At 42.7% G+C, this 14987-nt stretch overlaps 1 protein-coding gene across 2 annotated transcripts; it reads right to left on the reverse strand.

The window, feature by feature from the left end:
* Positions 1-7818: 7818 nt before the first annotated feature.
* On the reverse strand, positions 7819-13424 carry SMKR1 (small lysine rich protein 1). Of its 2 annotated transcripts, none has more exons than XM_075855104.1 (3): positions 13269-13424; positions 12754-12810; positions 7819-8397 (listed from the first exon to the last, which is right to left on the reverse strand). In XM_075855104.1, exons 2-3 carry the CDS (start codon positions 12754-12756, stop codon positions 8158-8160), a joined length of 243 nt encoding a protein of 80 aa, XP_075711219.1. In that variant the 5' UTR covers positions 12757-12810; positions 13269-13424; the 3' UTR covers positions 7819-8157. The 2 variants fall into 2 exon arrangements, with proteins under 2 accessions (XP_075711219.1, XP_075711220.1); XM_075855105.1 differs by lacking the exon at positions 13269-13424 and adding an exon at positions 13009-13260.
* Positions 13425-14987: the final 1563 nt, after the last annotated feature.

Below are 14987 nucleotides of genomic sequence, written 5' to 3' on the forward strand. Positions count from 1 at the left end.
CGACACACAGCGACATACGATGCGGGTGTCAGCTGTATGTTACAGCCGACACTTCAGAGTAACAAGCTTGAGCGCGATCCCGCTAGTTTAACTCGTTAAATGCTGCGGTCAATAGCGTCCGCAGCATTTAAATCGTTAGAAAGAGGGGGGCAGCCCCCTCTAACAGCTCATTGCGCCCCCTGCAACGCAATCGCGGGGGGGCGGGGGGGCGATGGTTGCTATGGCTGCCTAATGAAGGCCCCCAGGTCCGCCATCTTTGTACACCTATGAAGGGCTTAATAGATGCTTGTCAGAATCACGATATACTGCAATACATTAGTATTGCAGTATATCGTGCAAGCGATCTAATGATTGCTGGTTGAAGTCCCCTAGGGGGACTAATAAAAAAAGTAAAAATGAGTTAAATAAAGGTTTTTTTTGTGTAGAAAAAATTAATATTAAAAGTTAAAAAAAATACATTTTCCCCCTAGAGCATAGTAAAAAAATAAATAAACATAATTGGTATCGCCGCATCCGTAAAAGTCTGAACTATTACAATATATCATTATTTAACCCGCACGGTGTTCGGGCCATGCTGGGAGCTGTAGTTTTACGCCGTACAAACCTATACGGCAGGGGTTGCACTAAATTGAGTTGTATTTGTGCTGGTGCTGTATTTATGTACTGGGCTTGTTTCTGGTGTTGTGTATAGAACTATATTGCATGTAAAATTTACAAATGTTTTTATGCTAGAGTTACACAAAAAGAAATGTGGAAAAGAAATGACACGTCATTGATTGGTAGAGAAAACAAACACGGCGAGCGGGAAGGAGATGTCGGGAAAGAGGTGGGGGGGCACCAAACTGAATCTTTGCCCCGGGTGCTGGAGAACCTAGCTACGCCTCTGACATCGCACTAATGCGAAGGGGAGCACGCACCAAACTTACCATTGGCGAGAAGTGATCACGGGAGGACGAGGAGCAACATACCTCATTATTTTCCGGATTCTGTGTCGCCTGCATCTGAGCCTCGTCATTCCAATATGGCGGTCCGGCCCGGCGCCTCGGCTGCAATGCCTCCAGGGATAAGATCGTCTCCTGAGATGATTCAGGACTTTCCTTCTCTCCTTGTCCAGGGTGAGTCTCTCACGGCCTCTTCACAGGTCACTGAACTGGGACTTGAGTTTTTGGCACTCACTTCTCAAATGGTGGTCCATTCCTACTAAAACTGACGTGGAGCGATATATTTCAAAACAGAGCAAAGCAGAGATACGCTCCTTGAAGGAGGACATCATTCATATTAACACGGCTGTGGCGGCCATTGAAGTTACCACACAGACACTCCAGCAACAACAGGTCTCTCAACAAAGTTTATTAGACCAGCATTCTGCAAACATTCAATTGTTATTTGATATGGCTGATGATGCTGAAAATCGAAACAGGAGGAATAATATTAGAGATAGGGGTATCCCAGAAGCCACAAGGGGCCCAGGACCTCATTCCTACATTAACTGGGATATTCAACACTTTATTGGACAAACCGGTTGATTCTCTGTTGGAGATTGCTAGAGCACTGATTTGGCTAGACCATGTGACGTGTGCAGGATACATTTCTTTCAGCTCAAACAATCTATTATGCGTCAATCAAGAAATAAAGGTATCCTAGATTTTGATGGTGCACCTGTGCAGTTGTTGGCAGATCTCTCCCGTTCTACCCTGGCTAAGCGGAGGGCCTTGAGACCCATACTTATGGCACTTAGGGAGAAAGATATCCCATACTCTTGGGGGTATCCTTTTCAATTGCAAGTCCGACGAGGATCCTCTACCTACTCTGTGTATTCTCCTGATGACATCCCTGACTTTCTTGCTGCTTTGGACTTGCCTCATATTTTTATTTCGGAATGGACGTTTTTTCCGCCGACGCCGCAGCGTTTGCCACGACTTAACTCCAGGATGGAGCATCCCTCGGCTCCTGCTCGACGCCGAAGACTTCAGGCTCCGATGGTTTCAGAGTCGGCTTCTATGGAACCGTGGTTTTGTATCATTTGTTTTCCGTGGCCTCTTAGGACTTCCATGCCTGTGCTGCTGATTTCTGAGGCACTGGGTAATTTGTTGACACGGTCCTGATGTAACATATTAATTATCCTGTTAATGCTTGTTGTTCTCTCCGATTAGTATGTTGGATGTACATTATTTCTCATCCTGAAATGTGGCTCTTGCTATCCTCCACTGGGGCCCAGTACAATAATGCTTCTTTATATGTTTATGCTAACAAGGAGATTGCCTTTCTCTCACATGTTCTTTATGTTGGGATGGTTCCTTGGGGATTGCGGGGAACATTTGTTAGAAATAGATGTGGGGTACCTGAGCTGGAGCATAATTTCTCTCGCATTTCGCCATTTTCTGTCTAGGGAGAGAGGTAGCCTGGGACGGATGAGGGGCCCGATGGTACGGATGAGGATGGAGTCATTGGGAAAGGATTCTGCTTCATAGTTTCATGATGACACCTAGGACATAGCAGGTCACTGCTTTCATAGTACCATTCTTTTCAGTGCACTGCACTCTGATCTAGGAGGAGGTTTATTTTGTTCTCGTTGTGTGCTCTTTCTTAGCCACCTCCTTTGGGCTATCATGAACAAGTGGTAGGAGGTAGATTTTGACATAGCATACTGAGCTGGTATTAGGTGTAGGAGATGCCCTGGTTCTCTCCACTTCTCCCCCTGTTTTGCACATTTGCATCCGAGTGGCTGTATATGGGTATGTGTCGATGCTTTGGGTATGGACGAGGGTCCCCCTCCCTGGAGGCTACCCGCGTATATTATAGCTTGCCCCAGTCCTTACTAGAAGGCGGACGACAAAAGGGTTGTATCACTCCTTTTTGATAGGAGAACTCTGTTTAGGTCCCTGTAGTAATGGGGGGGGGGGTGTCTTATTTTGGGACTTATATGGAGGGTCTATCTATACTCCATCCACCTCTTCGATGTTTTATTCCTTTGTATGGTTTAATTAATGGGTGTCTGGGGTGGGATGGGGCGGGTGGATGTTAGCTGCCCTGCTGTGTTGATGGGGTCGTGGGTATGTTTAAATGTGTGCATGGTTTTGGTCTCCCGGGTAGACCTACTCTTTTTTGCTCGGGTTCCTTCCTATGGGTATGATGTCATTTTGTAAAGGTGTGGTTCTTATGCGGGTGCCTTTTAAGGTCTATGACTACAATAGCTCCATTGCAATTATTATTTTTGTGTTTATATACTTGGTATCAGGCATGTGGAGGTTGGTTGGGATCAGCCTTCTTCCATAGTCCAGTCAACTCTGTACTTAGGTTGTGTTCTGCTACACACTGAACACTCTACAATACCTTCTTTCCCCTAAACTTAGCCGGAACACCGCCTGTGGTGATTTCCTTAGGTTCTTACTTGCTTTTCTTTAGTTGTTTGTTTTCCTCCCCTCCCCACTCTACCCCCCCCCCTTCTTTCCTGTCTTCTTCCCAGGTGGCGTCCTTAAAATTTTGCTCGTTGAATGTACATGGGTTTAAAGGGAAGGAGTCACGGGAATTTTTTTTTTTATATGTTATTGCTTTTAGTATGTTATTAAAATAAATTTGATTTATTTGTGTTTTACTTTTTTCTTTCTTTTACTTCTCTATGGGGGCTGCCATTTTTGTTTTCATCTCTGTATGTGTCGATTAACGACACATACAGAGATGGAATACGGCACATACATCCCCATAGTGAATGCGAACGGGAGCCGTTCCATTCCCTATAGCGTACGCCGTCTGTGTGGGAACGGCGCATGCGCCGCTCCCACACAGTTCAAAAGGAAGGACTTCGGCAGAGCGACATCCGGCTCCATTTTCACGTGGACCGGAAGCCGCGGCCGGACAGTAAGATGACTACTTCCGGTCGCGGCTTCCGTCCATATGTTCAGATGCAAGGACAGGGAGCGGAGGCAGCGGCAGGTAAGTTATGTTTGTGTATGTGATGTGTGTGTATGTTCGTGTTATACTGTGTGATTACCACTGTATCTAATCCTCCTGTGCATTCGCTCAAAAAATGTCGGCACACAGTGTAGGAGGTTTGAACATTCAACCCCCTCCTTTCTCCTGGCACTAGCCAGGATAAAGGAGGGCGGATTGTTTGAGGACACTAGAGCGAGTGTGTCTACGCCAAATTGCTTTACCACATTGACCATGCTGCAATTTTGGGAACTGCTCCCTCTAGTGGCCAGCACATGGAAATGTTATAAATTAGAATCTAATTTATAATATTTCCTGACTTGTGAAAAAATTAAAAAAATTAAAACAATGTGTAATCACAAAAATTAATTGTTTAACTAAAAAAAAAAAATTTTTGAAAAAAAATTAGAACAATGTGTAATCATTTATATACTAAAACTGTTTAACTAAAAAAAAATAAAAAAAATTTCTAGCGACACTCCACAAAAATTTTCTCAGATTTTGTACCATATGCATAAACAACGTGTTCAGATTTTATTTTTACAGGAGACAAATTTCAGGAGTGACCATGTGCCTGCTATGAATCATAGATACTATACACAGTGGTTCCATAGCACCAATCCTGATGCTAAGTCCAGAGGAATTAGTATTGCGATACATAGATCTCTTCCGGTTTCTATTGTTGAGACTCAATTGGACACTTAGGGGCGTTTTTTGTTTGTGAAACTTAAAATCTCTGGGAAACTGTTCACTGTGGCGAATCTATAACTCCCTAATCATGACCAGGTGCGCGTATGCAGAAGTTATTTGACAGAACTCTCTAACTTTGCCGAGGGTCTTTTAATCACTTTTGGTGATTTTAATTTAGTTGTGGATCACGTGATGGACTTGTCCTCGGGCAGGTAGCTGAGGACTGGGGGCATCCCTGCTCGACCGGGTGAGATCGATATTAGTATCGATCTCACCCGTTTAACCCCTGAGATGCTGCGCTCAATAGCAAGCTCCGCATCTGGGTAGTTTTGGAGAGAGGGAGGGAGTATTGCAGTGTATTATAAATGCGATCGTATAATCACATAGTGAAGTCCCCTAGTGGGACTAGTAAAAAAGTTAAAAAAAAGTTTCATAAAAAGTGAAAAAAAAAGTGGAAAAATAAATAAATTAAAAACCCACTTTTCACCCTTACAAACTGCTTTATTATTCAAAAACACAATAAAGTAAAAAGGTTACACATATTTGGTATCGGCGCTTCCGTAACGACCTCGCCTATAAATGTATTACATTATTTAACCCGCACAGTGAACGTGGTAAAAATAAAATAAAAAAACATGCAAAAATTGCTGTTTTCTTTGCATCCAGCCTTAAAAAAAATTTGATAAAAAGTGATCAAAAAGTCGCATCTACTCCAAAAATGGTACCGATAAAAACTACAAGTCGTCCCACAAAAAAAGCCCTCATACAACTGCATAGGCGAAAAAATTAAAAAGTTATGGCTCTTCAAATATAAAGACACAAAAACAAATCATTTTGAAAAAAAGTGTTTTTACTGTGTAAAAGTAGTAAAACATACAAAAAGCTATACAAATTTAGTATTGTTGCAATCGTAACAACCCGCTGAATAAAGTTATTGTGTTATTTATAAAACACGGTAAACGGCGTAAATTTAGGACGCAAAAAAGTGTGGCGAAATTGCTGTTTTTTTTCTATTCCCCCCCCAAAAAGTTAATAAAAGTTAATCAATAAATTCTATGTACCCCAAAATGGTGCTATTTAAAATTACAACTTGTCCCGCAAAAAACAAGACCTTATACAGCATGTCGACGCGAAAATAAAAAAGTTATAGCTCTTTGAATGAGACTATGGAAAAACGTAAAAAATGGCTTGGTCATTAAAGAGGCTCTGTCACCAGATTTTGCAACCCCTATCTGCTATTGCAGCAGATAGGCGCTGCAATGTAGATTACAGTAACGTTTTTATTTTTAAAAAACGAGCATTTTTGGCCAAGTTATGACCATTTTCGTATTTATGCAAATGAGGCTTGCAAAAGTACAACTGGGCGTGTTGAAAAGTAAAAGTACAACTGGGCGTGTATTATGTGCGTACATCTGGGTGTGTTTACTACTTTTACTAGCTGGGCGCTCTGATGAGAAGTATCATCCACTTCTCTTCACAACGCCCAGCTTCTGGCAGTGCAGATCTGTGACGTCACTCACAGGTCCTGCATCGTGTCGGCACCAGAGGCTACAGTTGATTCTGCAGCAGCATCAGCATTTGCAGGTAAGTAGCTACATCGACTTACCTGCAAACGCCGATGCTGCTGCAGAATCATCTGTAGCCTCTGGTGCCGATGTGTCCTCGCTCGTCTGACACGATGCAGGGCCTGTGAGTGACGACACAGCGTGATCTCTCGAGAACACGGCTGTGTCTGCAGTGCCAGAAGCTGGGCATTCTGAAGAGAAGTGGATGATACTTCTCATCAGAACGCCCAGCTAGTAAAAGTAGTAAACACGCCCCGATGTACGCACATAATACACGCCCACTTGGACTTTTACTTTTCAACACGCCCAGTTGTACTTTTGCAAGCCTCATTTGCATAAATACAAAAATGGCCATAACTTGGCCAAAAATGCTCGTTTTTTAAAAATAAAAACGTTACTGTAATCTACATTGCAGCGCCGATCTGCTGCAATAGCAGATAGGGGTTGCAAAATCTGGTGACAGAGCCTCTTTAAGGTCTAAAATAGGCTGGTCATTAATGGGTTAAACAAATCCATCCCCTTATACTTACATAGCAGCTCACCTCAGTCTTCTCTGTGTAATTTTGCTGCTGCTCAAGGTCCTGCGGTCATGTGACCAGCAGGTCTCTAAACAGTAGTGAGAACTTCAGAGATGAGGTCATGTGACCTTATGTCTAAAGGTCCTTTTGCAGACCATACACAATGCAGTTTCGTCGCGGGTTTTTTCGCGGCCAACCAAAATGCCCTATGATAATCCGCCATTGCCTGTACCTATCTCCAGAAGGGAGGTCGCGCAACCCCTTCCCGCCTGGTGTGGTGGCCCCTCTGATTTGGGAATAACTTTATAATAAATGAGTATACAACACATTTGGGGAACCTTCTCTTGTTGCCACACATTTTGCCTTTACAATAGGAATTTAATGGTATAGACCAAACAAGTTTTTCAGTTTTTTTTTCTTTTTAATCTATCGCTACATCATGCCCCCCGCCCCCCCCAATAATTTTTACTTCCAAAGGAAACTCATAACATAGACTCCACATGTCAGGTTGACACAATATGCAAGCTAGAGGCACTGCCCTAGTCCATGTCTCCCAACCACCCTCTATCTAGTGGATCTAGTGGGACAGTCCATAAATCCGGGCAATATTCCGCTGTACCAGGAGGCTGGCAGTGTGGCATTTTTCAACTGTATCTGCATTCTCGGGATGCAGGTACAGTTGACTCCAATGGTGAATCAGGGCCCCTTCAGTTTCCTGCTCCACCATTAACTATGTGATACCTGCTGTGAGTTGGGATCTGTGTGGGGGGCACTATGGGGGGCATAATACTGTGTGGGGGGCACTATGGGGGCATGATACTGTGTGAGGTCACATAGGAAACTGGATGTGTATGGACAGGGTTTGGGCGGGGTTAGAGGTGTGACTTAACTGTAAAAACATTTTCCGCAAAGCACTTTACGCACCACATATGTAGTCCTGTCTGATCGTTGAATGTTGGTAGGTATCCAATACAAGTGGAACCATGGAACAAACGATGAAATTTAGCTCCAGATGGAGCTGCAGCAAGATTAGTTGTTGGGGCTGGCTGTGTGCCCGGACGGAACGTCTGTGTGGTGTATTACAGTTTTATCTCATATTAAACCTTATTCACCCACATAATAAATGTTATATTTAATATATGGTAGATTGCCTTTAATAGATTTCTATATATCATTACCAAGACACTAAGGCATACATTTATAGCTATACAAATTTTTGGGCAATTCCTAACAATTTCAATGTTTTAAAGTAGATCCAGTTAAAACCAAAGAAAAACAAGTAAATATATCAAAATGTATTAGGAATAAAATATGTATGAAATCCGTCTGTACTAACTTACAACAACAATCTTAACTGGGCACTGGGCATTAATATTAGCAGCTTATTTCTATAATCATACGTTTTTAGTATTTGGCACCCAATGCTCTTAAGATGTTATAGTCATTATGGGAAACTATTTCTTTTTTTTTCCTTTTCCCTTTTTCCCTTTCTTTTTTGGAGCTCCAGACCAGCTAAATCCACGAAATTCCAAGCAGTCCACAGCATTATGGGAGATGTAGTAAGCATTCAACATGGCGGCAGGACTGAGGATGTTCACCTCAGGTTTGGGTTCTTTACTTTTCTTAGATTTCTTTGACTTCCTTCTTTTGCTTTTGGACTTTGATGAGCCCCTGGATTTGGCACTTTTCGTTGGCTGAAAATAAATATTATATAAAATACACAGTAAATACATATGATATACACAGTAAATACATATGATATAATACACAGTAAATACATATTATCATATACACAGTAAATACATATGATATAATACACAGTAAATACATATGATATAATACAGAGTAAATACATATGATATAATTAATACACAGTATTATTATAAAAAAAAAAAAAAGATGGCTAAAATGACCTATTTTAACATTTAAGGAACTATTAGGAACCAACGCTGATAGGAAAAGAGGACAAAACAGATGATCTCATGGGTTCTTCACTCAAATGCTAGTCACAAATTACTAAAGATTTGCTATTGCTTGGAGTCCTGTGGGGTTTTTCACAAAATTGGACTATTACTTTGAGTTCTTTTAAGTCTGTTTGTTGTCCATATCACCCGGAAGTTGGTCCTCATGTTGGATTTTTTTGTTTAGTCTAAGGGTATGTTCACACGCTTAGCAAAATACATCTGAAAATACGGAGCTGTTTTCAGGCGAAAACAGCTCCTGATTTTCAGACGTTTTTGTAGCAACTCACGTTTTTCGCAGTGTATTTTACGGCCGTTATTGGAGCGGTTTTTCAATGGAGTCAATGCAAAACACCTCCAAAAACATCCCAAGAAGTGACATGCACCTCTTTTTCGTGGGCGTCTTTTTTACGCGCCGTATTTTGACAGTGACGCGTAAAATTACACCTCGTGGGAACAGAACACTGTAATTCCCATTGCAAACAATGGGCAGATGTTTGGAGGCGTAATGGTGCAGTTTTTTCAGGCGTAATTCGAGGCGTAAACGGCCCGAATTACGTCTGAAACCACTGCATGTGAACATACCCTTAGTCTATGCTTTTTTTTTTTTTTAAGGCTATGTTCACATTTACGCTAAGAATTCCATTTTCTGTTCTGTCTTAGGAGCAGAAAAATGGAATTCAATGTTGTGACGGTACCCATTAACCCCTTAATGACCGGCCTATTTTGGACCTTAATGACCAAGCTATTTTTTACGTTTTTCAATCGTCGCATTCCAAGAGCTATAACCTTCTTATTTTTGCGTCGACATAGCTGTATAAGGTCTTGTTTTTTGCGGGACAAGTTGCACTTTTTAATAGCACCATTTTTAAGTACATATTATTTATTGATTAACTTTTATTAACTTTTTTTTGGGGGGGAATAGAAAAAAATCTGAAATTTCACCACTCTTTTTTGCGTCCTAAATCTACGCCGTTTACCGTGTGGTATAAATAACACAATAACTTTATTCAGCGGGTTGTTACGATTGCAACGATACCAAATTTGTATAGTTTTTGTATGTTTTACTACTTTTAGGCCTCATGCACACGACCGTAAAAACTCCCGTTATTACGGGTCGTAATTACGACCCGTAATAACGGGCTCATAGACTTCTATTGGCGACGGGTGCCTTCCCGTTTTCTCACGGGAAGGTACCCATGCCGTTGAAAACGATAGAACATGTCCTATTTCAGGCCGTAATAACGGCACGGACAGTCCATAGAAGTCTATGGAGCTCTCGTAATGACGGGTGGCTACATGTGTGCACCCGTCATTACGGCAGCGTTGCTAAGCGACGTCAGTAAATAGTCACTGTCCAGGGAGCTGAAAGAGTTAACTAATCGGCAGTAACTCTTTCAGCACCCTGGACAGTGACTACCGATCAGAATAAACCTGTAAAAAAATAAAAATAAAAGACGTTCATACTTACCGACAACTTCCTGCTTCCTCCAGTCCGGTCTCCCGCCCGTTGTCTTGGTGACGCGTCCCTCTCGACATCCGGCCCGACGTCCTGGATGACGTTTCAGGCCATGTGACCGCTGCAGCCAATCACAGGCCAATCACAGGCTGCAGCGGTCACATGGACTGCCGCGTCATCCAGGGATGTCGGGCTGGATGTGAAGAGAGGGACGCGTCACCAAGACAACGGCCGGGCAAGTATGAATTTCTTTAACTTTTATTACAGAAAGGGCTGTCCCTTCTCTCTATCCTGCACTGATAGAGAGAAGGGGCTGCCGATTAGTGCAGTGCTATTTTGCTGCCAAAAACGTGCCCGTAAATACGGGTGGAATACGGGTGACACCGGACCCATATTTACGGGCACGGGTTCGTAAATACTGGTGCAAAACGGGTGGAATACGTGTGACACCGGACCCGTATTTACGCCAGTATTTACGGGTGGGAAAAAATACGGTCGTGTGCGTGAGGCCTAACACAGTAAAAACGCTTTTTTTTCAAAATTATTTGTTTTTGTGTCTCCATATTTGAAGAGCCGTAACGTTTTTATTTTTTCGCCGATGCGGTTGTATGAGGGCTTTTTTTTTGCGGGAAGACTTGTAGTTTTTATAGGTACCATTTTGGAGTAGATGCGACTTTTTGATCACTTTTTATTACATTTTTTTAAAGTCAGTATTCACAGAAAACAGCAATTTTTCCATAGTTTTTCATTATTTTTTTTACGGCGTTCACCGTGCGGGTTAAATAATGTAATAGATTTATAGTTGGGGTCGTTACGGACGCGGCGATACCAAATATGTGTAACTTTTTAACTTTATTTTGTTTTTTTAATAGTAAAGCATTTTGTAAGGGGAAAAGCTGGGTTTTTCATTTTTTTCACATTTTTTTTTTAATTAACTTTATTAAACTTTTTTTTCACTTTTTTACTAGTCCCACTAGGGGACTATAATATGCGATTCTGCGATCGCATTTATAATACACTGCAATACTTTTGTATTACATTGTATTACTGCCTGTCCGTTTAACACGGACAGGCATCTGCTAGGTCATGCCTGCGGCATGATCTAGCAGGCATTCACTCCAGGCAGCCTGGGGGCCTTTATTAGACTCCCGGCTGCCATTAGAGACACAGACACTCGGCGATCGCCGGGTGTCGGTGGGGGAGAGAGGGAGCTCCATCCCTCTCTCCAAAACCACTCAGATGCGGTGCTCGCTATTGAGCACCGCATCTGAGGGGTTAAACGTGTGAGATCGATACTAATATCGATCTCACACGGCAGAGCAGGGACGCCCTCAGCTGCCTCTAGCAGCTGAGAGCAGGGAGATCTGACAGTTCCCTGCTCTGTAAACGTATTCCGATGCCGCGACGTAAAAAGTCTATGGCATCGGAATAAGGCCCGTTAGTGACCGACGTAGAAACACGATGGGCCGGTCACTAACGGGTTAAAGGACGGGTGTCGTGAAAATTTTTTTTTTTAGATCAATTTGCTTTTAGTGTTTTATTAAAAACAAAAATTATTTATTTGTGTGTTTGTGTTTTACTTTTTGTTTTTTTCAAACTTTTACTTCTCTATGGGGGCTGCCATTTTTTTTTTCATCTCTGTATGTGTCAATTAACGACACATACAGACTTGGAATACGCCACATACAGCCCCATAGAGAATGCGAACGGGAGCCGTTCCATCCACTATGCTGTACGCCGTCTGTGTGGGAACGGCGCATGCGCTGCTCCCACACAGTCGAAATGGAAGGTCTTCGGCCGAGCGACATCCGGTGCCATTTTCTTGTGCACCGGAAGCCGCGGCCGGACAATAAGATGACTACTTTCGGTCGCGGCTTCCGGACATGTGTTCTGAAGCAAGCACTAGGAGCGGAGGGAGAAGACGGAGCGGACGGACCAGAGGGAGCGGCGGCAGCGGCAGGAGCAGGTAAGTTATGTCAGTGTTTTGTTCGTGTTTTACTGTGTGATTACCACTGTATGTAAACCTACTGTGTATTCGCTCAAAAAATGGCGACACACAGTGTAGGAGGCTTGAACATTCAATCCCCTCCTTTCTCCTGGCACTAGCCAGGATAAAGGAGGGGGGATTCTGTGAGCTCACTAGAGTGTGTGTGTTTACACCAAATTTTGCAGCATAAAGCAATGTGGTTGCTTTACCACATGCCAATGCTGCAATTTTGGGAATTGCTCCCTCTAGTGACCAGCACTGGGAAATGTTATAAATTAGAATCGAATTTATTATATTTCCTGACTTGTGAAAAAAAAATAAAAAATTATAACAATGTCTAATCATGTATACACTAACTGTTTAACTAAAAAAAAATTAAAAAAAATTTCTAGCGACACATTCCCTTTAAAGTCAATAGTGTCCGTCGGCTTCAGTTGTTTTCCGACATTTCCTGCCCAAAAAAGTGCATCATGCTGCGCCTTTTTTCTGTCATGTTTGTTTTATGAAATCTGCCATGGAGACTGATGTGAACAGAGCCTAAGAATGGTGATCATATTGCCATAAAATATCTTAACATGTTTAAAATATTTATTTTTCAAAATAACGGACATAAAAGTTAGTAAATAAGAAGATGACGTATTACCATTCTCGTTAGCCTAAAACACCTTAAACAATGGCCAGATTTTCATATTATCACTTCCTATGAAAAAGCAGAAAAACACAATACAAGTATAAATCTGGTAGAAGATACAAGTAATATGAAATTATCGCTTATTGCAGGAACGAAAAAAAAGAAAGAAGGAATCATTATGAAGTTATTAGCGAACTACACAACAGGTCGGTGGCAATTGATTGTCCACATACGAGCTGACGGGTCTTACAGCGTTCTTCATATTACCTGGTGAATCTTTTTAGGAAGCGTCTCAATAAGCAACAGATGCCACTGCCAGTGGGGAACACTGCTGATCTACACCCTTTCTATAGAGAAAAGGGGCTGATGGCGGGCACACATTTATTGTTACATTGTTACAGGGTACATTGTTGCCTGACTCCAGCGAAATATAAATTTTTATTTTTTTTATTATTCACAGCAGATTGGTAAAAGGGGAAACGAGGGGCCATATACTATGTGACAGGATCTGAGTGCGTGGTGCTCACCAGGCGGCGCTGTCCCGGGGGCTCGGTGTCTCCGGTGGTTTGCTTAATGCGCCACTCTTCCTTCTAGCAGCAGCCTACAGCACTGTTGCCTTAGCTACGAGGCGGCTCAGCGTGGAACGGTTGCCGTAGAGACACGTGACCCCGCCTACACAACGTCAGGCATTACCCGGATACAGGGGCCACGTGACTTGTGTAAGCGGCACATGGGCGGGGCTTTTACGGTAACGTAGGCGACGGTCGTGACAGCGATACAATCGCGTATGAAGGATTCGATGCTTGCGTGGAAGGAAAGCTTTATATTATTATGTCATTTAGGTGGTCAAACAGTAGTTCTACTACTGCACAAAGATTCAACAGCATTCCAGATTCTGAGCATACAATAAGTTATACGTATAGATGACAATATATATATAAGTAAAATATGAATAAACTAGGTACAACCTTAAAGGACTGCCTAGGCTTATTGGTGTGTGAGGATTTATCAGCTTTACATTACTTCACACTCCATAGTTGTGATAAAATGTACAACTTTGAAAAAGTGGGCGGGGTTAATGGGGGCAGGGCAAGGAAGTTTCCCACAGATTTATGATTTTCTGAAGATAGAAAATGATGTCGATTTAATTTTCTGTCTTTAACTGCCTAAGGCCTAATTCACACAAGCGTGTTCGGTCCGTGATATACGGTCCGCATGTTGACCGACAGTTATGTATGACGCTAGGTGTCCCGGCCTCCCGGCAGGAATACTGTACCGTGCTGAATACATGATTACTGTACGGCGCCGTTTTCACGCAGCGACTCCTGGTATCGTACATAACTATGATGCTAGTAGCGTTCCTCCCTGCACGGTGTTCGGTCTGGGAAATCCTGCCGACATGACCGTATATCACGGACTGAACACGGTCATGTGAATTAGGCATAAGATACACCAAATTTATTAAAAGGCATGAAAGTCCCTCCTCGCCCAGGACTCTGCTCATCACAATGTATGGGCTGCAGCTGTGGCAGGCCGGCCTTGGGATAAATAATGGAGGGATAAATAACATGGCCAATAATAGAAAACGACGTACGGCTCTGTTCACATCTGCTTTGTTGGCTTTGTTCAGAGCCGCGTTCATGTATTTTATCACATTTGACGGTATAAATAGCACTGAAAGTCAAATGGGTCCATCAGCCATACAGTTGGCAGAATACATCTGAAAATGAAAAAAACAAGACAAGAATGTACAGCAGCAATTCTCAACTGGCGGTCCGAATCCGTGCCGAAGACGCCGGCTGTCCGTACACCGCAGACCTGCCGTCAGATGCATTGAAAGAGAGCAGTGTCCTCCAATGTATCATTGATGGCAGGTCTGGCGCCAGGAGGTCCAGCCCGAAGGGGCCTAAATTTGTTTAAAAGGCTAATCGGAGGTCTGAATCATTTTTAAAGCTGGTCTTTAGTCTGAATTAAATCATGAACAAGACGACATCATTAGGCCTCATGCACACATCCGTTGCTAAATATACGGCCGCAATTCACTGATCCGCGAAACATGGACGTCACACGGATGGCTTCCGTGTCCAGTCCGTTGTTTTAATGGACCAAATGAATAGAATAGCCGAGACTGATACGCAAAAAATGGACAGGAATAGGACCTCTTCTATTTTTGGCGGAACGACCACACGGTTCCGCTAAAAAAAATAAAAGTGGGCATTGCCCCATAGAAATTAACGGGTCAGTGT

The sequence above is a fragment of the Rhinoderma darwinii genome, chromosome 3 (assembly GCF_050947455.1).
Source record: "Rhinoderma darwinii isolate aRhiDar2 chromosome 3, aRhiDar2.hap1, whole genome shotgun sequence".
NCBI lineage: Eukaryota > Metazoa > Chordata > Amphibia > Anura > Rhinodermatidae > Rhinoderma > Rhinoderma darwinii.